At 31.5% G+C, this 26111-nt stretch overlaps 2 protein-coding genes across 3 annotated transcripts; one reads left to right on the top strand and one right to left on the bottom strand.

Moving 5' to 3' along the window:
- Positions 1-762: 762 nt before the first annotated feature.
- Positions 763-18231, bottom strand: LOC126812492 (TBC1 domain family member 15). 2 transcript variants are annotated; one of them, XM_050538911.1, is made up of 16 exons: positions 18093-18231; positions 15874-15972; positions 15294-15417; positions 14867-15083; positions 14226-14337; positions 12446-12637; positions 10526-10654; positions 10173-10276; positions 8098-8192; positions 7741-7857; positions 7384-7484; positions 7076-7175; positions 6589-6686; positions 5775-5891; positions 4545-4719; positions 763-3861 (listed from the first exon to the last, which is right to left on the bottom strand). In XM_050538911.1, exons 1-16 carry the CDS (start codon positions 18108-18110, stop codon positions 3833-3835), a joined length of 1827 nt encoding a protein of 608 aa, XP_050394868.1. In that variant the 5' UTR covers positions 18111-18231; the 3' UTR covers positions 763-3832. The 2 variants fall into 2 exon arrangements, with proteins under 2 accessions (XP_050394868.1, XP_050394867.1); XM_050538910.2 differs by lacking the exon at positions 763-3861 and having other exon boundaries at positions 3873-4719.
- A 196-nt stretch (positions 18232-18427) lies between these two features.
- On the top strand, positions 18428-26030 carry LOC126812494 (ras-related protein Rab-21). Its single transcript, XM_050538912.2, has 6 exons — positions 18428-18729; positions 20521-20580; positions 20835-20942; positions 22581-22699; positions 22988-23076; positions 23909-26030. The coding sequence occupies exons 1-6, from the start codon at positions 18589-18591 to the stop codon at positions 24031-24033; spliced, it is 642 nt and encodes a 213-aa protein (XP_050394869.1). The 5' UTR covers positions 18428-18588; the 3' UTR covers positions 24034-26030.
- Positions 26031-26111: the final 81 nt, after the last annotated feature.

The raw sequence follows: 26111 nt of genomic DNA, 5'->3' as shown, positions 1-26111 counted from the left end.
AAATTATCACATCATAGTCTCAAATAACCAAAGTATTGTGTTGAAATGACATTAAGTACTATTCACATTTTAAGAATTCTATTGAGAACATTGTCAATATAACAGTCAAGACATAAACAGAAAAATACTTAGCAAAATGATTTTGGAATTTACCATCCAAAAGTTTTGAAATGAACAATCTCCCCATGATTCCTCTGTGTGGAGTTCACAAGCTTAAAAGGTAAAACTTGACTAGAAATATAAAAGGCGAAACACATTTGTAATTTACAATCCCACTGAGTTTTTAAAATATTCCATTAAGAACTGTGTCCTGTAAGGTTGACAAAGAACAGTATTCCTCAGAGCAGTGGTTCTCAACCTCTTTTTGCCAACGGCACATCTTGAAACACATGAAAAATTAGCTGCACACCTGGCTAAATATACAGTATAAGAAAAATATTTGAATTTTGTAAAATAAAAACATGGAATACAACCGTTGACAAAGAATAGTCATAGACACATAGAATGACCCAAATTAAATAAAGAAAAACACAGTTATGAACTTATCAGTAGACACCAGTGAATACTCAATTGGGATCACATGGTTTTTCACATTTTCTTAGTGTGCCGTTCAAAATTTCGTGGCACACTTAGGAAGATCTCGCAGCACACAGGTGTGCCGCGGAACATTGGTTGAGAATCACTGGCTTACAACATTCACAAGAACATTTTGACGACAAAGGTAACAACAACAGTGTCGGTTTGCAGAAAAAATGAACATAGTTTTGTTTTTATCAGGACTTTATTCCATGAGGATACATCTTTATTTACATGTTTATAAAACTCTATACATGTCAATAACAATAATATATTATATAATGATAAAAGATAAATAATGTATGTAACTGAACAGTAGGTAATATAATAAAACACAATTCAATGACTGGTACTGTAAGGACTTTCCAGAACGGGGGAGAGGGTACATTTTTTCTCTCTCAAAAACTCTTAGCAGATTACTAGTAAGTCCTTGATAAGGAACACAATCAAATGAAATAATTGCATCATACCATCGATCAGAAATGGGGAAATATGTCTAATGGGTCTTGGATATGTCTAGCCATTAATTTATTGTGTAAATTGGATAGGGGGAGCACACATTACCCCATCGCCAGTGCAATGATGGTAATAACCTTTCATTTAAATTAAATTAACACTATTAACAGTTAAGCACAAGTGCAATGTAACACTCTTTTAAAACCAAGCTTGAACCAGGATTGGTGTAAAAAGTATTCTTGCCCATTATCTCCGCCAATCAAAGATGAGGATTAGCAATTCCTTCATGCAGTATGTAAATAACCTAGAAGGCAGATAGGCAAGAGGACATTTTATACCAACCCCTAATCCATATATCCATTTTTCTTTTCTTAAAATATAAAGAAATACTAAATTGGCAAGTTTATTTACCAATACCTATTTACATGTGTACAGAATCACATCATTGTATTGCATACATTATAGTTAGGAATGGACTGTTGTGTTGCACAAAATATATTTGAAGAATACAAATAAAAACTAATAGTAATAAAATCACAGTTTATACAATATTACATTAATAAATAGTGCACTGCACCATAAAATTAGTTCTTTACCCTAAAGAACAAATCTATCTACATTGCTCTGCTAGCTAGCGACTTGGCATTACAGATATGTATAATGAACATTGAAAAATGTATACAATTTTGATGTAGCAAGAAGAAAAATTACCATAAAAGGGACTGAAAATACTAATAAAAAAAGTTTGCATTATTTTTTGTTTTATAATCTAATTACCATAATACTAAATCTTACTTCTGTTTATTCGGTTTTGTCACTCCATTAATATATGAAGATATGTTTCCGAAAAATGCATTCTGGACCTATAATAGTGCAGTACATTTGACTTGATTACCCAGTCCATTAAATTTCTGGAAATTTAAAGTTTAAATTTTAAACACTTTCATCTTGTCTGCTCTATTAACCCAGGTGGAAGCAGACATTAAGCTCTGAGAATAAACTAACAAACCCTTTTATACATTTCATTTATCCCAGATTTTGATTGTTGGGTTGTTCTTGCGTCTGGCAATCATATTCTGTGCATTACTGAACACATCCAATATAGAAAAGCCTTTAGAGTAGGCTGACCAACCAAAATATGAAACAACTAAAATTTAGTATAATATTAATTAGAGTGTGTTTTTTGAAATCACAATTATGTACATGATGGTGGTTTTAACGTATAAATTAAAATCCAAAGTTATGATTTAGACAAAAAACTAATTAATACTTGTTTATTTGATGGATTCAAATAATGAAAATAACCATAAAATCAAGACAAAAATAAAATAATTAAAAACAGAATATTTATAAGATACAAATGAAATTGAAGTATTTCTAACAATAAAATAATTATATTTTGTTTACACATTATATTAAACTAAAAGGAGATTTTAGAGGAAGATATACAGAATGGATAAATTTGATTTTTATTCTATTTGGTAAATTTGCTTTTATTATATAATCTGGCATTTTCACATATCTCTTTCATCAATTCATTCATACTGAAGTTTGATCCCTTGAATAACGCTCATAAATATTATGTTGTTCTTCACGGATAAAACTGACAAACAACATATTTTCCAGACAGACATTGGTCAAAAATATATGTATCTACTTCCTCATGAGATATTTTGGACACAAGGTCCAATTATATTGGATTATCGCATTAGAAATAGTATTAAATGAAAGGATGCCTTGGTTAAGTCAGTGACGAACTGTAAAATAGACACCATGAGCATATAGATAAAAGTTGGGAGTTAGTGGAAAGAATACTAGCATCAATTAATTTACTAATATTTTACCTCTATATTGTTATAATCCTGTTGTTTATTGTGTCATATCTGTGAACAAATAAATTCACTCTATCTATTGCACTTTTGTACATTTATATTGCATTCATGATAACAACTGTGAACAGATTTTTGTTAATAATAGATCCATATTAAATTTGTAATCCTATATGCAAAATGCACCATACTGTTATCAACTTTTTAAAAATATTGTGAAGAGTAATTAATGTATTTGTGGTAGATCTATTACAGAATAATAATTACTAATCACATATTTAATCAAGCACTTTAAACAAAACATAATGGCTGTAACTCAAACATGCAATACTAAATATACTTTTAGATTTCAATTAGTTTTTACTCATCAAACTACAAGAAGCTATAATTATGATAATTTTCTAAGACATTCTCATAGGCAAAAAGCTCTACATCTTTAAATATCATGGGTCTTCAGATGAATTTACATGACAGTTTTCATAATTCACTCTTAAAATCACACTCATGCGTATTGTTTTTACATATAAATACAATCTTTCATACAATTACAACAAAATCTATAATAATAAGATGGTAAATAAGTGTCTGTCAAAAACAAAACATCCTCTTTCAATCAAAATCAGTTTGAATTCAGATTTAAAAAATAACATAGACGAAAAAAAAAAAAAATTATTAATGTAAAAATTAAAGTAGATGAAAATGGAATACATAATGTGTATTTTTTCCAAATTTGAATCACTCTTCAAGAATTCACATTATTTTTAAGATCTCTACCACCATTTCAACAAATTATGAATTTTAACAATTTTCAACATTCAACAATTACTTCCAGTATTTTAGTCCAGAATACTGGTTTGTTTAAAGGTTAAGTAAGTATTGAGGTATCAGACTAAAAGAAACTGGTATCTAATGTTGTTAAAAAGAGAATTTAAGAGGAATAATGTTTTAATGAAAGACACTTACTTACTTATTTACTGGCTTGAATGATCGGAACCATCATCTGAAAGCAAAAATAAATAGCTTAATACAGATAATCTAAATCTTGATAGTAATATCTATTTACAATGTGTAAAGAAATAGGCTAGTGTTGCGTAAAAACAAATAAAACAAGTATTTATGTTGAGGCTAAAGTAGGTTCTGGTTTGTGATAGAAAATACACTCTGAATAGCACTGATAAAATCAATAATATACAATTGAATGACAAGCTCACAACTACATTTTTTCACTCAGTAATTGGTTTTCCAATTTGAAATTGACAATACTTCTTAAATTGCATATTATTACTGTATCTAAGCTGATTTTTTTTTCTTATAACAGAGATTTCAATGTGTATTTTTTATATTTAATTCAAACTTTAAGTCTAATAGAATATTCTGTAATTAAATCTCTTTGAGGTAGCGTAATTATTCCTCATAAAAAGAATATGGCCAAACAACAATGATACACAAATGACAGTCTATTGCCATAAACCTACACCTACTCAGAATGCACTAAATAAACTTGATGTAAAAGTCATCAATGATAATAATTGTTTATTGCTGAATCAACCGTATCTGTTAAAATTTCAATGCTACTGTCATCAGGAGTGGTAGCAGCAGTTCCACTACCAGAATTATTCATTCCATTACTCATATGTAAGGGTAACTCTAATCGAGGACTGTTCTCCCGGTTGACAGGCGTACCTGTAGGGGTTGGATGAGCTGAACTTGAACTTGAGTTATTAGGTGAGACATCAAGACCTAATATTTCTTTGATGTCATTAGGTAGTTTCTTGTATTTCTTTAATTGTAGAAATATTCCTTCTGCTTTCTTTAACGTATCTTCTAAAGGTATTGAAAGACTTATATCATTGATATGCTGTAAACACACACAAAAAAAAAATCAGTTAAGTGTAATTTACATCTTTTGTTTGACTTCGTGAATCAATTGGTAACACATTTTATTACCCTGTTCGACATAGAACATACTATACTGATGGGTTTACCTCCCTTGAAAAGTGATTATTTTTTTACTTCTTTGAGACAGAAATGAAATGAAGTTTTCAATTCCTACTTTTTGGCACCAACTGAGCTAAGGAAGACAAGCTTACTTAGTCCAGGAAATTTAGCACAGAAAGTTGTCAATTGTTTTTTATTTTTATGTGCACAACATTGAGTACACAGGTGGACCCAGGTTTTCTGCACAATCCGAATGACAAGATTCTTTTTTCCTTGTCAGGTCCTCTCATCCTGCACCTCTGACAAGGGGGAAACAAGGCTGGAAAATCAAGAGGGATTTTCTCATCCATCACCAGGATTGAATGCCATGCCATACTCAAATATCCAACTTGATTAGGACTGATAAAATTATACAATCACATTTCAATGTGGGTGGGCATATAAAACGATAGGTTGCCAGGCAACAAAACATACACACACAGCCGCTAAGTTGTACGGGCAGTCAACAAGGGTTGTTGCATATTTTTTCTTTTGTCAATAATAAAAACACTTACAACACAATAAAAACTCTGATTACGAGTAATAACCCATTAAGTAATTATCAGAAATCATTAGTATTTGTTGCGACTGTCTCATGACCTTAAACAATTTATATTAACTTTAACCCCTAGAGTGTCCACAAGTGATCATGAATCCTATTCATTTTCAACAATTTCCAATAATTACTGCCAGAGTTATGGCCCATGATCACTTGTGGTAGCTCTAGGGGTTAAAGTTAATATAAATTGTTTAAGGTCATGAGACAGTCGAAACAAATACTAATGATTTCTGATAATTACTTAATGGGTTATTACTCGTAATAGAGCGTCCACAAACAATTGTGCCCGCCAGACAGATGGAACGACAATATATGGCCACATTTCAATGTGGGTGTATAAAAATGAATCCTGGATATAAAGCAACACTTATACTAACCTTTAAAATTTCTGTAAAACCAAAATTATTTTCCATTAGTGTTGATTTTTCAGAATCTAATATTGCCAGGCTTATTATAAGATGGAAATTCTTACATGGTTTATCTGTCCACATCACCTGATAAATATAAAATTTATAAACTAAGAAAAATGGACACACATTTATTTATTAGAATCATAAGATATCAGACTATTTGTGGAGAACAAATGCTTCACTAACAGAAATATGCGAAGAAAAGGGTTTGGAAACTATATGCACTTCTCTTAGTTTAGAGGTTTTAACTTTCTTTATTTTAACATTTCATTACTGCTTGTACTTGTTTAAATTTTACAACTAAAATATTCTGTAATTACTGTAAAACAAGAAATTGATATGTCATGAAATTTATAAATGTATACTGAAATTTTAATGTCACCCCACCACCATAATATTCTCTTTTCTAATATTATGACTAGAAATACACTAGTGTAAATATCTGACAATTACATCATTGTTATATTGATTATCCAATATCATTTATGATTGTCATTAATAATTATCAGGCATGCGTACTTAATAAATTAGCCTATAGCACATTTATTGATTCATTCAAAAAACATTTTTATAGTGTTACTTCCTATAACACGGGAAGAAACATTTACGTATGGTAATTAATGAGACAGTTTTTATCTTTTAAGATAAAAATGGGTCATGCAGCCCTGATAATTGGAATATTTTTTGTACATGGCCTTATTATTTTATGAAAATGAGACTTGTTATGTTTGACAACAGTGCTGCTCTATATTTGTGAACTAATAAAAAAATTAAATATTACCTCCCATAGCCTCTGAATTTCATGAAAGTGAAATTCTCTTTTGAACATGATAAGAATCCATCGAAAACAAAAATAAAAATTTCCCGAATCATGGCTTTCTGTAAAAAAACAAAAACAAAAAATGTCTGATTAGTCTGAGTATGAATTTACTACTTCATCAAAAAATCACTTATATATTGTATCATTTTGTTTCAAACATTCTGTAGGGCACCACTGTTAGGACAATGAGAGAGAGAGAGAGAGAGAGAGAGAGGGAGAGGTGTTTTAACATCCATTCAATACAAATTAGATCATTTCCAGACTAACATATCACACATTTTTATTTCAATAAGGGGTCTTTCGCAGTGGAATGAAACCAAGGAGCTGGACAAAACCTTTGAGGTTAGACAGGACCACCCTCATCGTATTTATGCCATCTGATAGATCACAAGATCTAGTAAACAGAAAATACAGTACTGATTGTGAAATGTTGTGTAATAATACCAACCTAGGTAATGGCACAATTCTGGATCATATACAAGCATTAATTTATGTATTTGAGCTAACTGTACTTTCATACCATTCTGATCCATTTCAAAATTTCCACACTGAAACAAAAGCAAGCATGAAAATGATAAAATTGAAACAATTCTTATCCAATTTTATTTGAATTGCTGAATAATAACCAGATTTAATATGAATATTTAATGTTGTAATATTGATTAATACTATTCCTAATTGAAATCTATATATTTATATTTATGGATCCAATCAATCAAAAAAAAACCAAACACAAAATCATATGAATTATCATACCAATCGTTCCATTAAACCAGCAAAACACCAAAAAGCATCAACTTCATTCTCCATGACAACAAGAACTGGTGACAATAAGTCACTCATACCCTGAACATATCCTAAAATTATCAACAATAAAACTATATTCAAATATTTAATGTCACACCAATACTGTACATAGGTCATTTTAAAACTAACTGAAATATATGACAATCTTGTTTTTAATCCTAATGTGTGCAAAGCATAAGAAAAGAGTTTCAGTCAAATCCAGAGATCAGTTACCTTGATGTTTCATCTAATTGAATATTTCTTCATACTAGAAAGTCTAGATGAACTTTATAAAACTTTGCTATAATTAATAAGAATATTACTCACCTAGATCAAAGTTATACATACAGTATGTCATAAGAATATCATTTAATACAAGTAAATTCTGGTTATTTTCACCCTGGTAAAACTTCTGTGTTCGATCAGTTCTCGTAACATCTTTATCTGTTGAAAGTAAAAACACAACATATTTTTTGTAAATAAGAACTTTATTTTAATAATAAACACAGATTTTATGGTATAGATGTATAGATCTGAATGACACTGCATTTAGAAAGCGTTTACAAAAATCCTATAATTTCTCAATCTGATTAAAATACAGATCTATATTTCATTTCGTTTTTTTTTTAAAACTTTCGATGGCCATTTTGGTGTATTTCTGAGGCTCCAAAATATGTAACTTACCAATTAAACCTTTTCTTTCTCTTAATGTAGCAAATCTTTTTTCTTGTGCTGCACTAATTGTCTTCCATTGTAATTTCATTCGAAAGTAATCGTCCCTACAAAAAAATATCATTCACAATTATAACATTCTAAAGTAATCATCTCAATGGCCATACAAGAGTACTATCTGAACCAGGAACCAAGCACGATATCATGATATCATAGTAGCTATTTTAGAAGAGGGTCATCTAAAAACACATAGAAAACTACCAAATGTATGCAACCAGTTCCATGTTCCAAAATAATACATTCACAGAAAATTCATCTCTATTAAATGTAACTTGAGTTAAAGGAAGAGCAGTTTATACAATCGAGTGTGTAAAAGACATCTATATATATATTTGTGACTGTCGTTTGTCTGTCTGTCTGTCTATCTGTTCAGGTTTGGCGGCTACACTAGGTCTGCCCCGAGTCTGAAATTTGGGGTATAGGGGTAGCTCGGACCGGGGAGTAACATAGGCAGGTTGGCATTAGTCTATCACTTCCGGTTTCGGAGTTATGACCCCCGAGCGAAGCCGGGTATCTGTCTGTCTGTTTGGGGTTAGCGGCTACACTAGGTCTGCCCTGAGTCTGAAATTTGGGGTATACGGGTAGCTCGGACCGGGGAGTAACATAGGCCAGGTGGCTTCAGTCTTCCACTTCCGGTTTCGGAGTTATGACCCCCGAGTGAAGCCGGTCTTTTCAGGGTTGGCGACTACACTAGGTCTGCCCCGAGCAGGGCTGTCGGTAATTTTTCACAGTTGATTAGCAGCACTGCTAATCAAAAAGTCCAATTTTGCCAAATTTGATTAGCAAATTTAAAAATTGATTAGCAGTTTTTCAGTTTCAACGTAAAACACCTAAATAACAAGATATTACTTTAATTCATAACGAATTGAAATATGATTAGATTCCATTCTGACTATTCTTAGATTTTTTAGCACTGCCACAAGTACTTGTGACAGTTTGTGAATGTGATGTAGACATTTAGTTAGGTCTTATGTCTGAAGCCAATTCTTGACAGTGACTTCCGAAGCCCCACTCATTTTAATTGTAATTTTTTTGTTACGTTAGAAATCTTCGTTAGAAAACAATTTCGTCTGCTTTTTATCGTGTATTATTATTTTTGTTCAATCGGGCGCACCTCGATTAACTAGACACACGCGATATAAACAATAATATTTTACGGGAATTTTTACTTTGATTTATCATTTTACAATACGTTAACATGTATTTATTTTTTTTATATTTTATTTACAATACGTGGGAGATACACTGGATTTATTTCTTTCAAAATGAATATGATATAATTACTTGATGTCTCACAACGTGAGTGGTACTACTTGATTCCCTATTTCTGGTTTAATAGTCCCTATTCATAGAGTTATGTCCCTGTGTTATATAGTATTGTGTCTGGGCAGTTCGAGAAGAAAATGACACACGGAGAATTCCGTTTTGTTTCTAAAATGTTATTCAACATTTTATACACGTTGAAAGTGTTGAGTAAGCCTTCTAGTCTTCAAAATGTGGATTATTCTTGTGTCAATATCCAAAATGACAGGCATATTAATGATTCGCAGTAACTGCGAATCAAAAACGTTAGATTTTAATTTTTGGTTAGCAACGGACAAAATATGTATCGCAAATTGCGCTGCGATACTGGTTGTCGGCAGCCCTGGCCCCAAGTCTGAAATTTGGGGTATAGGGGTAGCTCGGACCGGGGAGTAAGATAGGTAAGGTGGCGTAAGTCTACCACTTCCGGTTTCGAATTATGACCCCCGAGCGAAGCCGGTCTGTTCGGGGTTGGTGGCTACACTAGGTCTGCCCCGAATCTGAAATTTGGGGTATAGGGGTAGCTCGGACCGGGGAGTAACATAGGCCAGACGGCGTTAGTCTACCACTTCCGGTTTCGGAGTTATGACCCCCGAGCGAAGCCGGGTATCCTGCTAGTATAACATAATTGATAGACTAAAAAGCTTTACTGCCCAAATAATTTAACATTATTCATATCATATTCTATAATTATAATGTCTTAATTACAATATGAACAAACTTACACATTTCGCTTTCTTTGTTCCTGTCTTGTTTTATGATTTGAGTCCCAAGTATAATAACATAATAAATATTTCCATACTTCAATACGTATAGATGGTTCTATTCCCTGAAGAAAAAAAACATTATTTCTATCACCACTATTTTTTGCTAGAGTTTTATTCATATCTCATATAGTTATAATTGCTAAACCAACCATAATTCAGCACAAAAGACAGCCCCGCCCCAATATAGAAAATAAATTCCTGATACATGGATAGTGGCTTCAGAGAAATATGTCAGATGTTAATACAATAAAACATAGAAATAAAGATAACTAATATCTGAAGTAAAATATTTGAGTAAGACTTCTACGTACCCCTCGGAATATTCTTTCTAACAGATCTTCTTTATTTTTAATTTTACCCTCACTGTCTAGATGTAGTGCCCATTGCCCTGGTAACAACGCATCACCTCTAGCTACTGTCGGTCTAGGTGGTAGTTTAGTCTGAAAATATAATTATCAATATATTAACACATTTAAGCAACCTTTTGGTACAAAAAAACATCAGTTCCCCGGTAAGATACGCCCACATTTTGCAAGAAATGGATAGAGAACAAGCTTAAATAAACAAGCGGTTGCCATGCAAGATACGGCCACATTTTGCAAGAGGTGGACAGAGAACAAGCTCAAAAAAGAAGAGATTTTTCGTACTATCAGGGGCCATAATCCAGGAAGTTACGGTCTGATATGCGTGAATATCTACAGGAACCTAGATCTTCAGGATATAAACATATTTTAAGTTTCATCAAAATCAGATAAAAATTGTGACCTCTAGAGGGTCCACAACCTTAATATACCATATTTTTAAACTATTGGCATATAAGGGGCGGCCATTTTGTCCGGCAGTTTTGGTACAATTTTCACAAAGTACAAACTCAACCAACATTATGGTGTAACAGTGTTATAATGGAACGTTTTTCTTTTAATCAGATAACAATTGTGACCTTGTGAGGGACCACAAGCTAAAAACGCCATTTTTCGTACAATCAGGGGCCATGAATCAGGAAGTGACCTTTGGATTATAAACATGTATTTTAAGTTTCATCAAAATCAGATGAAAATTGTGACCTCTAGAGGGTCCACAAGCTAAAACCGTGATTTTTCGTAGAAACAGGGGTCGCAATCCATGAAGTTATGGGCCAATATATGCCAGTATCGAAAGGAACTGAGATCTTTGGGAGATAGACCTATATTTCAAATTTTGTCAAAATCGGATAAAAATTGTGACCTGTAGAGTGTACACAATCAAATTGTGGATGGGGAGGGGCGACAACATAATATGTCCACATGAAAATGTGGGCATATAAAAACATGATTTTTTGTACAATCCAGGAAGTTTCGGTCTGATATGCACGAATATCGAAAAGAAACCAAGATCTTTTGGATATAAACCTATATTTAAAGTTTCATCAAAATTAGATCAAAATTGTGAAATCTAGAGGGGCCACAACCATGACATTACATACTTTAGCACTATTTGCGTACAGAGAGCGGCCATTTTGTCCAGCAGTTTCATTCCGATTTTCACAAAATTCGAACTGAATCATCTTTATGGTATAATTAATGATGATATATTCGAACGTTCTTTTTAAATGTGATAAAATTGTGACCTCTAGAGGAATTACAAGCTACAAACGCTATTTTTCGTACAATCAGGGGTCATAATCCTGGAAGAAACGAAGATCTTTGAGTTATAAACATACATTTCAAGTTTCATCAAAATCGGATAAAAATTGTGACCTCTAGAGAGTCCACAAGAAATAACTACAATGTAAGCCTTGAAATCAAAAAATCATGCTGAAGTGATATGCTTTTGCCATATATTTTGCGGGAGCTATTCAACACTGTCAAATTTCTATCCGAAACAATGCTTTTTATAACTAGTTTACATTAAATTTAAAGATGTATAAATTATACATAAACACTGTTTATAGGCTATAGGCTAAATGTTCATAAATAAAATGTAGAGTGTCCACAAACAAATGTGAACAGACGGACAGACACTTGGACAGACCGGGGCGACAACAATATACGTCCACATGAAAATATTGGCATATAAAATAATTTTTACCAACATTTCCTTGCACTGCTTCTAACTTCTAAGGCATGTTTGAGGATTTTTTAGTACAATCAAGCAGTGAAATGGAATGGAGATTACCAATGTGTAAACAAAGCTTTTGTCCCATCTAAATGACCTTGTGCATTGTACAATATATCAACGAAGCACAATTTTACCTTTGTTATCATTTCAAAACCTGATTCTTGTTGACTGATTTCCATACCCGGTATATCCTCCTGTAATATATCAGCTACTTCTTCTTGTGGTCGAGTTGTCGGATTATCTTCTAGAATTAACACATTGCGTAAAAAGTTGGTCACTTTAGAAAATCCACCCATAGTTGCTGTGTAGGGGTCTTTGATAAATTTCTATGAAAAGAAAATATTAATTTTAACAACATATCTGGCATCGTTTCTGTATCAACAGTCTTAAAATATGCCACCCACGAAAGAGAACTGCTAAACTAACATTTCTCAACAGAAGATATTAAATCTATACATGATTGAAATAATCTGAAGTGATCAAATAGCACTAGTGAATAAAACCAAATGATAAAATTGTTTTTAAATCGATACTGTTGATACACAAATAAGCATCATTTAATACAGTAAATAAAACCAAGAACAGTAATATTACTCCTTATTATGGTCTTCATCTTTTGCTACACCAATATAAACACTGAACAATAATATAATCTAAAGTGAATTGTATTAATTAGGGTCACACAATAAACTTCGCATTTACATCCTCAACTACATATATAAGTTTATATCACAATCATCCAGACTCGAAGTTCAAGAAGACAGTCTCTGTAATATGATATCAATGTAAAACAGTATATATATATATATATATATATATATATATATATATATATATATATATGTGATTGTGTACTATGTACTATGTTAATGAAACCATATATATATATATATAGTCCAGATAAATGAAATGAAACAGTATAAAAATTCTTAGGATGAACATGAGATTAACAATAATATTGGTAATATCTAATTTCAATTGTTGTTATAATAGTCTAGGTGATTTATTTCCGTTTTTGATGGACCATAATTTAATCAGATCACAGTAAACATCTTTGACATTTAACCGTTAAGTACTATGTTGATAGTCATTACCAAAGAGTTACAGACAACCACATAACTTCAGCCTCTTAAAACAAACTTCAAAGCTATAGCTATACCTAACAGTAGTTACCGATGTCATGCACAAGGCAAATACTGTACCTTAACCAAGGCAGTGTACTTACATGAACTGTATCTTAACCATTTTCGAACTAACTAGAGCCACTTTAAATGCAGAAGATTTGAATCCAAAACCATAAGTTGTTATAAGTACAGTTAAAAAAATGTCTACTGATTATGTATGTATCTACTGATTTGAATCCACAACCATAAGTTATTATATGTAATGTAAAAATAAATATGCTAATTAATCTTAAAAATATGTCTACTGATTATGTTTATGCACTACATTGTACCAGTGGTCAGTTTCTTAAATGTTAGTTTACCATCTTATTTTTTTTATGTATTTTTTTAAAAAATGGATTATGTAAGATTTTGAAAAAAGAGCTAAGCATTCTTACTATAACAGTTCAAAAACAGATAATTAAAAATGAATATATTGAAAATTACTTCATTCTGATAATAAGTGAAGTTATGAGTGTTTGAAGTTTTGACAATATAGTGTTAATTGTTTAGTACCATTACTATGATAATAGTCTTGATTATCATGTTTACATAATGTTGTAGAGAGTTGATAATGGGCTTGTCGGGTGAATAAATGCCTAATTAATAACTTATATAACACTTAAATCCCCCCCCCCCACGAAAAAAAAGACCTGCAATAGGCAGATTTAATTTGTTCATAATCATAATGCATCTATAATGTCTATTTTGTTAAAAAAAAAAAAGTAACAGTAATAAATTTGTATACTACCGAAACAAGATCTCCAGAGGAGTCCGAAAATAACTGTAACTCATCAAAAGATTTTGACAACATTTCAGGGTCATGTTCTATCACAATAAATAATCGGCTATCATTTGGAGATCTGCAAAAAGAAATCAAACATTGAAACGAATCATGATTAATTGAAATCATTTCTATACTAATTATACCTCAATCAACTCACAATCTTGATACATTTAGATAAGACTCATAGTGCTATAAATAGCTACACATAGAATGATTACATAGTACTTTATGTGGAATCTCCTAATCATTGTTAATCTTGATAATTTAATTACATTACACATATCTCTTACATATCTGTATTATATAATTAACACCAACATGTGTATAAAGTTCATTCACAGAATCAATTTAATAAACAATTGGGAAGTACATGTAGTTTAACTTGTCATCAAATATGGTGATAATATGTTTGTCTTTGTAAGATTTATTACAAGTCTGAATGTGTGTAAATATTAAAATTGGAAGTCTGTCTTTTTTTTTTAAAAAAAAGGAGTTCAACTTCAATGGACTTTCTAAATCTCTGTCAATAGACATTTCTTTGATAAATAAATTACATTTCTGTTGATAAATGGTTGCATTGTTTACATATCTTTAAAGGGGCCTACCTTCTGATGTGGACATATTTCTCAAATTCTTTCAACAAGGCTTTACTGCCACCATTATGAAAATGCAATGCTGGAAATGTTGTTCCATCTTTCAGGATAAAAATGATGTATGCCCATCCGTGATTTGGTGCACTTCTTTTAAAACTTTTAAGATCCAAAATATCAAAACTTATATTATATTTTCTTCTGGAATCCATTTTTGCATTCATTGAAGACACTGTATAAACAAAAAAAATGACATAGATAGTTCTAATAAAACACTACCAGTAGTCTAGACATTTTGGCTACATGTAAAGTTTTTACGTATTGATTTTGAATGGTATGTCACATCACACATATAGATTATTTATGTTAAATAATGGATCAATATATTCAATGTTTATTTTAAACTGTGATAGTAAATATTATAGCTTATTAAGCTTATTACCTGCATCTGAATCTCTATCATTTCTGTATGCTACAGATCTAACCATAGTCCAATCCTGATCACTTTGAGCACCATCTAATGAAATAACTTCTTCAGCTTTCCATTCTAAATACACGCCTTCGGGCTACAATTGTACATACAACAAAATAAACATTTACAGTACATGTAACTGTTATAACCTACTTTAAATAGCTTGTTGTGGTATTTCTTTTTCTTTTTTCTTTAATGTGTTTGACTTAGGAAGAGGACAGATAAATAAATCAGCAGGCAACTATTCATAATAAATTAGTATCTAAAACCTAGCAACCTTGATAATTTTTAAAAAAAAAATAAACTAATACTACACAGTAGTTATTGACCTCAAACTATATTTCAAGTGGTAAATTAATGAAATTTGTTTCAAAAACAAATCATATATCGTAATGATAAATATTAACTCAGCGCCATTGAGCAGTTTACTGGATAATAGACGCTATATAAATACATTATTATTATTAATGAAAAATTGTTTCTAAATAAAATATTTTAAATATACAGTTACAAAGATTTAAAGGTCAATTAATATGCCTATAATAATAACCTTGTTCATAAGAAAAACTCTTCCTGGTATGTGAGCATCTTTATCCTTAGCATCTGATACATTAATGTGAATAAAAACACTCTCTTTTTCATACTGAATCTGAAATAAAACATATGAAAAGTAAAAATGGCATGTTTCCATCTCACAGAAAATAACCAAATTCTCTATAATACTATAGGATATTTACAGGAACAGTCACATGTTTAAACACAGAGTACAGGCTTAAAAATGAACATCTCAAATTAGGTTATGTTTCTGGAATACAGGTCCAGATAACCCAAAACTGACATGGAGAATTCTGAAAGAGGATTGTTAGTCTAATCAGTCATACAAACAACACAAGTTTTGGAAAAATCCAGACAGATAAGGACTGTCTAGCATTAATTTTTAACTGTCAAACAACTCAACAGTTCTATCATTAATAATTATTAGAAGCAACAATTTAACAAGATTTTTGACACAATTCTAGAGATAGTCTCACTACTTTAAACATATCAGATGAACACAATTCAAAACTTTATTATGATCATTCATTATTCAAAGATCAAGGTAACTCTTCTTTACACTCATTTACTCAAATAGTAAGTGCAGGGGGACTGCACCACACAAAATTTACACAAAAACAAATACACAGACAGGACATCATACTCCGGAAAACACAAACATACAGACAATTAAAAAAAAATGAAAGGATCTGGGGGCTAGCCGTAAGCGTCCACTGCGCTGTACAGTCCCAGGTCTGCAGTGACACAGACTTCACTCAAAGTTGAAAATAATCAGATCGCTATTTGTACTTTTCAGATAAAACCACATTTTTGAATGTTTAACCCAGGCTAAAATGTACTCAGATTTATTTAATATCATTAAATTAAAAGAACAAAAAATATAAATGGCAGTATTTTTTCTAGGCCAATTGAAAGGTTTCACCAAAATCATAGATGGTGCTAGCTGGTTTGCACCTAATCGGCAAAACCTATGTATCGTCTGCAGAGGATTTTCAATTTAACACATTTTTGTAAATACTAAATGGAATTGAACCAATTTTGTACTGACAATCCTTTTATAGATTCAGCTTTCGCAATGTTGTAGTTTGTAAGGTAATATTCATTTCTCAAATGACGACCAGAGACAGTATTATCAAGTTGGCAAGTTCCATATCTAGACTACACTAGGACACAAAATACAACTATGACACTGTACTGAGAATGAGAATCATTTTCAACCTAAAACCAGATTTAAACAACACTATAGTAACTTAGAATCAAGTTTATTGTTAAACTTTTGATGCAGACAATTTAAACCAGTATTATAATAAGTAGAAATGTACATAATAATAGTTGAATACAAGTAGTCTCTTACATTTTTCATCTTTTTATTTGAATGGATTTAGAAATAAATAAACATAAAAACAATATTAATTGCTACATGTATGCCCTAGATCATACTATGACAATTAAAGTTGTGTTCCCTTGGGCAAAACTTGGATTATCTGTTCAACCACCTACTTTTTTTTATTATCTGGAAATGACGATATTTTTAATAAACATGACAAATCAAAATATTAACTCAAATTGTCTAATAAATAAGCATCAACTACTGGCACTGCTGAGCATGCATTTCTCATTATACCCTACCGTAATATTGTACTTGAACCTACACAAGCACTCTGTTCAGGACTGTGAGTGTGACTGTCAAAAATTTATTTATAAATTATTAGCGTTCTATATCACATGACAGACACAGGGATGTGTATGTGTCTATTAAGATTTGATTTGTCGATGAAATAATTCCTTTTACCCGACTCAATGACTGTCCTGGTAACAATTAAAGTACTAATAATTATAACTACTATATACTATCAAATTATAAATAAGTAGCTAGAGTACTACAGCAGGTTTAACAACAAGAACATCAGCTAAATATCACCCTTGAAGAAAAACGCAATCATTTGCTTTTGGGTCAATGAGTCAGGGCCTCCACATTAATACCAAACCTGTCAAATTCCATATCCTAAGATGATATTAGATTGATTGACTAAAACCTTACGCTGGTGAAACAACCTGATTTTACAATCCAGTCGCATTTAATTTTTATTGGCACCAACAGAAATTCACAAAACAGATGTTGAAAGTTTGCCTCCAAACTCAAGGGTTTAAAAGCAAAAAACGTTACAGATGAAATCAATATAAAAATGAAAATTGGGGAACATTTCTACATACCTGGTTATGAGCCGTCATCCTGGATTATAAAAACTTTGTGACAAATAAGTGATTGACTTGTGAATCCTCATTCAGTCTGTGGTATATTTTGGAAATGACGTCACTTCCACGAGGCCGCATACGTACCTGCAAATATATTGATTTTACATGTTTGACTTTAATACATAAATAGAACATGTATGATTCATCAAACTAAATTGTATCTATATCCATTTATTTATATAAATAAGCACCACACAAAGTTAGGGAATATCAATTAGAGAATCTACATATTCATTTCAGCCTTTTGTTTATGTTTGTTATTGATGTAAGCTTTGTTATCATTACCGCGTGACCTGTGACGTATTATTGTGTAGAAGCCATTTTCATGCTGATTGTATGGGATGAGTTAAATGAAATTGCAGGAAGTGTTAAATATTAAAATCAAATTATGTTTTTTCGCTAGAGAGGAATCTCAATAATTAGTTTTAACTTTCGGTTGATCTAACATTTAAAGATGGCAGGTCATAGCACTGGTGGTGGAAGAAATTACAATTTTAAATGTGTCCTACTTGGGGAGGGTTGTGTTGGGAAAACTTCTTTAGTTTTACGTTATGTCGAAAATAAATTTAATGACAAGCACATAACGACATTGCAGGTAATATACATGTTAATTAACCTAGAAACATATATGTACTATATACGACCGTATTGATATTGATAATATTGTTATTTTTTGGCCCTCGTTTTTTGATAATAGAAACATACAGTCATTACACAACATCAGTGGCCACTGCCCTGACAAAGTTTTGTGGTTGTATTTAAAGTAGCTAAGTCTCTAACTCAATATCATCCAAAACCTTCGACAATGAAAACACAAATTATTTGTCAATTTTAATCAACATTGGTGTTGTGATCTTACCGGAAAAAGATGGGCCTCTGATATCCAATATTTAAGACAAAATAAACATTTTACAATTGGTACACGAATTGTGTATCATCATAATGCGCTTCAGCGCAATTTGTAACAAGCGACTCGGAAGAACGATGTTAGACATATTCCACGAGTCATGTCAAACAGTGACCCCATATTCTTCTCTGAAGAGCATGCGCAATAAATACTATCGATGTAGACTGGAATAACCAGACGCTAGAGATTGCCATTCGATTGAGACTTCTGGCGTATTTCGCCGAACATAACTGTTTTGAAATTCGAGTAAAAACGGAAACAATTAAATGTAAATGAGTTTTTATACATTCATATTACATTATTATACGTTGCGACCCATTTGTGTCAATTTGTAGGTCCCAAATATTAACGATTTAGCTCCTTTAAGTAAAGCGGATTGAAAAACGCATATCATGGAATGTAAATACAAATGTGTCATTTGTGAATGGTAAAGACCACATGTAGAAGAGCGGTAAAATATATTTGGCTTTCAGTACCACGAATCTGCTGTGTCACTTAGACTTACAGTGTGACTGTGAAATCGTGTATTTCGTAATCATTGTCTTGAAGTCTTTGGAATTTGATGTCTTTATATTATTTTGAATTTAACTCTTCAGTTATTATAATATATTTTCTTTAGGAACTGTCTCTGATCGTACGATGCCCGCTGACAGTTCCTATCCGTCCCTATGTAGCTGCAGTATGAAAATATGTACAGTAAAATACTGCTCTTCCCCACCTTTATTCTCAGGCTATTTTGGAACCCTTACCTTCTATTTTTCACTGTGATTCTTTATATTTCGCACAAAGGAATCATTTCTCACCATATCTGACACAAATTTATAATAATACAACCCTATTTTCAAGTAGAATTTAGTGATTAAATAAACGTGCGGTGTGCGCATGTTAGAGTCTCGCAACGGCTGATCAATTCAAATGTATTTTGTGTATGTTTTAATCGCGACATTCTACTTGATAATAATGTTGAATTATTATAAATTACGGTGAAAAATAGTGAGTTAGGATTCCAAAATAGCCTTAGAACAGAGGTGAGGAAGAGTGGTATTTTCATATTGCAGCTATATAGGGACAGATAAGAACTGTCAGCGGACATCGTCCAATCAGAGACAGTTCTTAAAGGAACTAACCTTTACTAACCATATTAGAGATGTTTGTTAATTTCTAGTTTACAAAAAATGTATTATTTTAGTGGTTTTCAAGGAGTACATGTATTAAATAATGCCCTTGAAAATACTTTACTCAAAGTCAGAGAGTTTTAGATATGATGTTGTTTAAGATTAATTACATTTATTTGCTTTGCGACAGTGATAATGTCTCATTAAATCACAAAATGTACAAAGTTGAGATGAACTCATTGTGTCAGTTTTGTTAAATAATACACATGGCCATGAAAATTACATTATATAGACAATAATTGTTCAGTCGCTGGTAAATGACAAATTAAAGCTTATAAGGTTATATTTATGTGTTTTATTGTAGGCATCGTTTCTGAATAAAAAGTTAAACATTGGTGGAAAAAGAGTAAATTTATCTATCTGGGTAAGCTAACTAAGAACAAATTGTATTATTTATTAAGTGTACAGTGAATAATAAATGTACTTTGGACAAATACAGTATTTTTAGTCATGAATAAAAGTAATATACCGACAATTGACAGAGATTATTGATCAGGCAACATCAGCCTAATCAGATTATTTTGAGTGAATTTATTACATGCAACATATTCTAATATTATGAGAATTTCTTATGGATGGCATTCTGTATTATTTACATGTGTACATGATTTTCTTTAGGATACAGCAGGACAAGAGAGGTTTCATGCCTTGGGTCCTATATATTACAGAGATAGTAATGGGGCAGTGTTAGTGTACGACATAACAGATGAAGATTCATTTCAAAAGGTAACATTTATCTTAGTGTTTCATGTCATCACAAATCATCTTGAGACTTTCTGGGAATTTCTATCTAATTGTACCATGTCTTTTGATCATTTGTTCTCTGTGGGTTTTTTTTTGTGTTGTTCTCCTGTGTTTGCTGTTATGGTTGCCTGAAGCTGAGTTTTTCTGTTGTTCACATGTATTGTTCCCATAAAGCCGCTGGTCGTCTTTGTGGAATATCACCCGCATTTTCGTTCAGTATTTATCTAGATATACAGAATTGAAAAGTTTGCAATATTCATCATTCACTGCAACAGATATAAACAAGCCAATACCACCTATACGCAATGCAGGATGAATCCAAGCATGGGAATTATCTATCATTAATAATTTGGTTTTGTTACATTATGCAAGAGCTAAATTTGCCTATTGCAGGTCTTTCTTTAGGCCTGAAATGTTATATAAACTATAAATTAGACAATTATTAACAAAACAAGACATATAATCAACTCTCGGTGGCATTGGATACTCGAGATTTTAACTAGATTAGAATGGTTCGCCATTTAAAAATTTAATTTAAAAATGGGAAAGCAAGGCTAAGCCTCGAATATACCAGTGCCCTGGTTACCACAATGCACACATCTTGTCAAAACTACAAACAGTGATAAGTTGGCTCAGAATGAAGTAATTTGAATGAAATTTTCAATATTTTCATTTTACATTATCAATTTATATCTTTATATAAATGTTAAATGCTAAAGCAGTGGACACATTAGCCGAATTGTTCGGCCGAATCAATCGGCGCCGAATTTTATTCGGCCGAATGGGTGGACACACTAGCCGAATGCTTCGCCCGATTCAACCTGCCGATTGCATCACCTTTCACGTCACATGATTAAACATGGCGGCGTCTATGTCTTCACTGTATCACGTGACTTCTCGATATGAGTGGTGATTGGCTAATGAATGCTATATACAGCCGAATGCTTCGGCGAAGCGGACACACCAGGCGAATATAATTCGCCCGAATATATCAAACCTGTTTGATTCGGGGGAATCATTCGGCTAGTGTGTCCACCGCTTTAATTTGAGTACATTTTAGTATAGATTCAGATTCAGCCATAATAAAACATTAGAGATTTTCAGAAAAATGCAAATGACACTGAGTAGCTTTAAAATATAAATATAGCTTAAGATGGTGTATGACAGTTAAATAAACAGGCATTATGTAAGAGCTAAACCTGCTTATTGCTGGCCTTTTTGGGGGCCTTAAATGTTATATAAACTATTAGACATTTATTAACATGACAGGACCATAATCGACTCTCTTTGCCATCGGATGTGTCTGATTTTAATGATTTACCATAAAAATGGTCTAGTGAGGCTTAGCCTGGAACAACCAGTACTGTGGTCACAATTAGTGCATTCAAAGCCTAATATCTTCGCTAAGAATAAAGTAATTTTCAATATATTCATTTTGCATTATCTATTTTTTAACTATTATAGCAAGAAAGGCCAGCTCTTTATCTAAATCTTACATAATATATCTTTAAATTATTGTATTGCCTAGGGTAAGGATTAAGTGACTACATGTATTGTGTCAATGTAACACAACCATAATTGATTATAGTACTTTATAGATAAACTGTTATTTTATTGTAGGTAAAGAATTGGGTAAAAGAGTTAAGAAGAATGTTAGGACAAGATGTATGTTTATGTATAGCTGGTAATAAAACAGATTTAGAAAAAGATAGACATGTGACTGTAGCAGAAGCAGAAACGTAAGTTATTCATATTGTATTTGATCAAATTATACTTTACTATTTATAGCAGGCCATCCATAACAACATTTGCTTTGTTAATAATCATTTCGTAGTGTCAAATTATACTTATGTTTTATGGTCATGTAATCTCATTGATCTGGTATCGGTAATAAATCTGTTGCTGAATAGTTTTGGGATGTCTCTGTTATGACAGAAGATATACACAAAATCAGAATCATGTCAATATTTGTAAGAAGATAATGCTCATGCGAACAAATTATTTAATACATTTTTTTTTTAATTTAGATATGCAGCCTCTGTTGGAGCTAAACATTTTCACACATCTGCTAAACTGAGTCGAGGTATTGAAGAGTTATTTCTAGATCTCAGTAAAAGTAAGTTAATTTATGTCATATTTCAGAAAAAGATAATAACTATTTAGAAAGTTTCTTAGGTTTGCATTCATGTGGATTTGGGAAAAAACATTTTGCAAGAAATTTACTTCACCATTAATCAGACTTATCTTTTGTCTTTCACTAATTGTTTTGCATACAGCAAATTTATTTAAAACATTTCATATATAGGATTTAAGGGCACATCCAGCTTACTGAGAATTTGCAACGTCAAAACAAATAGACAAATTGCTCCTTTTCCATTGCACCCCATCATTTTACTGCATTTACCCATTTGTTACAGACATTTCACCTACATGTGATTGTCCGCCTATTTGTATATTTTAATAATTAATAGACATAGGTAACAATGACAGCTATTAGATTCAATATTTAAAAGCCTTCTGGATGCATCATTCAAAATGTCACTGACTGAATTAAAGATTACATTACTGGTAGAACCAGAACTAGCAATTGTCAATTGGAAAGTGTAGATAAATGACTCACAACGAATAGTTGATTTTAACACACAGATGCAGATAATTAATAAGATTTTCGCCATTAACCCTTGAAACCCTGGATTGAAAGGTCTAGTAGTATTGATGAAATCAATAACACATCTTTAATTCAGGGTAGAACTTGGCCAGGGGCATCTACAATTTTTCCGAGCATATAAAGAATATAGAAACAGATGGACCATATTCTTCTTTAGTGTTAGTGTTTTACAAAGTAACTGTAGCTTAATCAACATGTCTCCCAGAAATTGGGGAAAACTTTTTCCATAGCAATTGAATTTGGTAGTTTACATGTTCATGTTGTAATTTTGAAATTGTAGGAATGATAGAAAAAGCAGATGAAGATTCAGCAACAAAGAATAATAAAAGTGGCGCTAATAGCCGGAGAAGTGTTGTAGTAGTGGATGATGAACAACCAACACAGAAGAGTGGGGGGTGTTGTTGATCTATTTTTATTATCTATTTTGTATATTATTATAGATTTATGATGTATATGTATTATACTTATTGTCTTAGTTTTGTACAGGTTTTTCATTCGTAAAGATGTGTACACTTTGAAGAATTTATTTGTAAAATGGGTTATGCGTTAAATTGGATGGACCCATAGAAATATTGGAAAAAAGTAAACATCTTGTTTTGGAACTAAACTCTTCCCTTTTACTAGGCATGAGTAATGGTACATAACAATTCTGTGTAATTTGTGATATTTGTGAATTAGATTATATATACGTCAAAATAGCTATATAAGTATTTATCGAAACAGCATAGCTGATTAGCACTCAGTGTTAAATCTTTTTTATTGTTTAAGATTTTTTTTCATTCTATAAAAACATGTAAATTTTATCACCATGATCATAATGCTCATAATCTTAATATTTTGCTCCAACATTATAAGCACTTTTCTGCATTTTGAAATGTTGACTGCCGATACAGTTCACCATTAACTATATAATTAAACCCAGTTGGAAAGGAGACCTTTTAGTTACATTTAGCTTGTTTCACATTTTCTGGAATTAAAGCAACCTAGCACAGTAATGTATAATGGCTGATTTTCCAGCATAAGTTACTGTGGCTTAGTTAAAAACATTCAATCTAAAAGCAAAAAAATAGATGAAAATAGTCTCTATTTGCCAATTTGAAATAAGGGGTCTTAGTCATCGATTTTTTGGTTGTTTGTTTTTGGTTTAACTTGCTTTTCATAATTATTTTCATTAGCATTGTGTTGAATAATATTGCCTCTGATTGTAGTATCAAATTACCTGTACAAGAACTACAGGTAATATGTGTACACTAGTCGTTAATCCAGACCGTTAAGTTAATTATACCTGGGGCCTGGTCAACAAAGAGGGTTTTTTTTGCATGTAAATATGTTTTGTTTGCTCTGTGAAATAGTTCCTTTGTATAAGCTTTCTTGTACAGGACAGGAACTTTTTCCAAGTACTGGTAACTGATAATTGTTTTTTATTTTATTACTCCAAAAACTTAGGAAGCTTTATTTTGTGGTTCATAGTCTTAAAAACTTTAAAGAAAATAATGCAATTGTTATCTGCAAATGTAACCAAAAGAGATAGAACATGACTCAATAAAATATCAGACACAATTTGAAGATGTTAATTTAATATTGCTAAAGAGGAAATAATCTGACTTAAAGGGGCATTAATAAGATTAGATAAAGAGCTGACATTTCTCTCTATAATACTTAAAACTAGATAATGAAAACAGAATATCCTGAAAATTTCAGTCAAATTCCTTCACTCTGAACTGAGATATTGGCAATTCCATTATTAGGCTAGCCTTGAATGCCATTACATACTTTGGTGCGATAAGTCTCGATTATCGATTTTATACTGGAAATTAAAAGTTGTCATGGTAGTAAGTCAGGTCTTAAATAACCCCTTCTTATGGTTATACTGGAAATAAAAATTGTCATGGTAATTATCTATGACTTGAATACAGTCTTCTAATAGTTACACGGAAATTAAAAGTTGTCATGGTAATAGGCTATGAATTAATTAAAAAGCTATGACTTAAATAACCTCTTCTAATAGTTATGCTGGAAATTGAAAGTTGTTATTTAATGTTTTGATCTAACAGAGAACTGAACAAAGATTTTGTGTAATTATATGTTATAGATACTAGAAATAACGGCATGCAATATTCTACCAATGTATGTAAAACATATAAGTCATGTAGCTTTTTATAGATATTGCTTCTATTTTATCACTTCAATGTGTATATATATTTTTAAAGTGAGTATATTGAAATATTTGTTGATATGTTACCATGGTTATTTATTATCAAGTATATCCTATAAACAACCAATGATGTACTACTGTTTGACATGGAAAATTGATTATAATGTAATTAATGGTTGTTATAATCCAGTGTCAATTCTATACCACTGTAAATTATGTATAATAATTAAAAGATGTATGCAAGATCCTTTAGATTTATGTAGAAATTTCATATTTTGGTAATTGAATTTGATAAAAGCTGTGACTTATTCTTGGCATACTGCACCAT

This window comes from Patella vulgata, chromosome 2 (assembly GCF_932274485.2).
Source record: "Patella vulgata chromosome 2, xgPatVulg1.2, whole genome shotgun sequence".
Taxonomy (NCBI): domain Eukaryota; kingdom Metazoa; phylum Mollusca; class Gastropoda; family Patellidae; genus Patella; species Patella vulgata.
Note: the sequence above shows the minus strand (reverse complement) of the source record. Positions and strands in the feature narration are given on the sequence as shown.

Coding starts and splice junctions, on each gene's coding strand:
- LOC126812492 (XM_050538910.2), bottom strand. Junction 15,418..15,873: donor GAGTTTTTCTTATGAACAAG/GTTATTATTATA, acceptor GTACAATTGTAG/CCCGAAGGCGTGTATTTAGA. Junction 5,892..6,588: donor AAATTCAGAGGCTATGGGAG/GTAATATTTAAT, acceptor TATATTTATCAG/GTGATGTGGACAGATAAACC.
- LOC126812494 (XM_050538912.2), top strand. CDS start 18,589: ATGGCAGGTCATAGCACTGGTGGTGGAAGAAATTACAATTTTAAATGT. Junction 18,730..20,520: donor AGCACATAACGACATTGCAG/GTAATATACATG, acceptor GTTTTATTGTAG/GCATCGTTTCTGAATAAAAA. Junction 20,943..22,580: donor ATGAAGATTCATTTCAAAAG/GTAACATTTATC, acceptor ATTTTATTGTAG/GTAAAGAATTGGGTAAAAGA.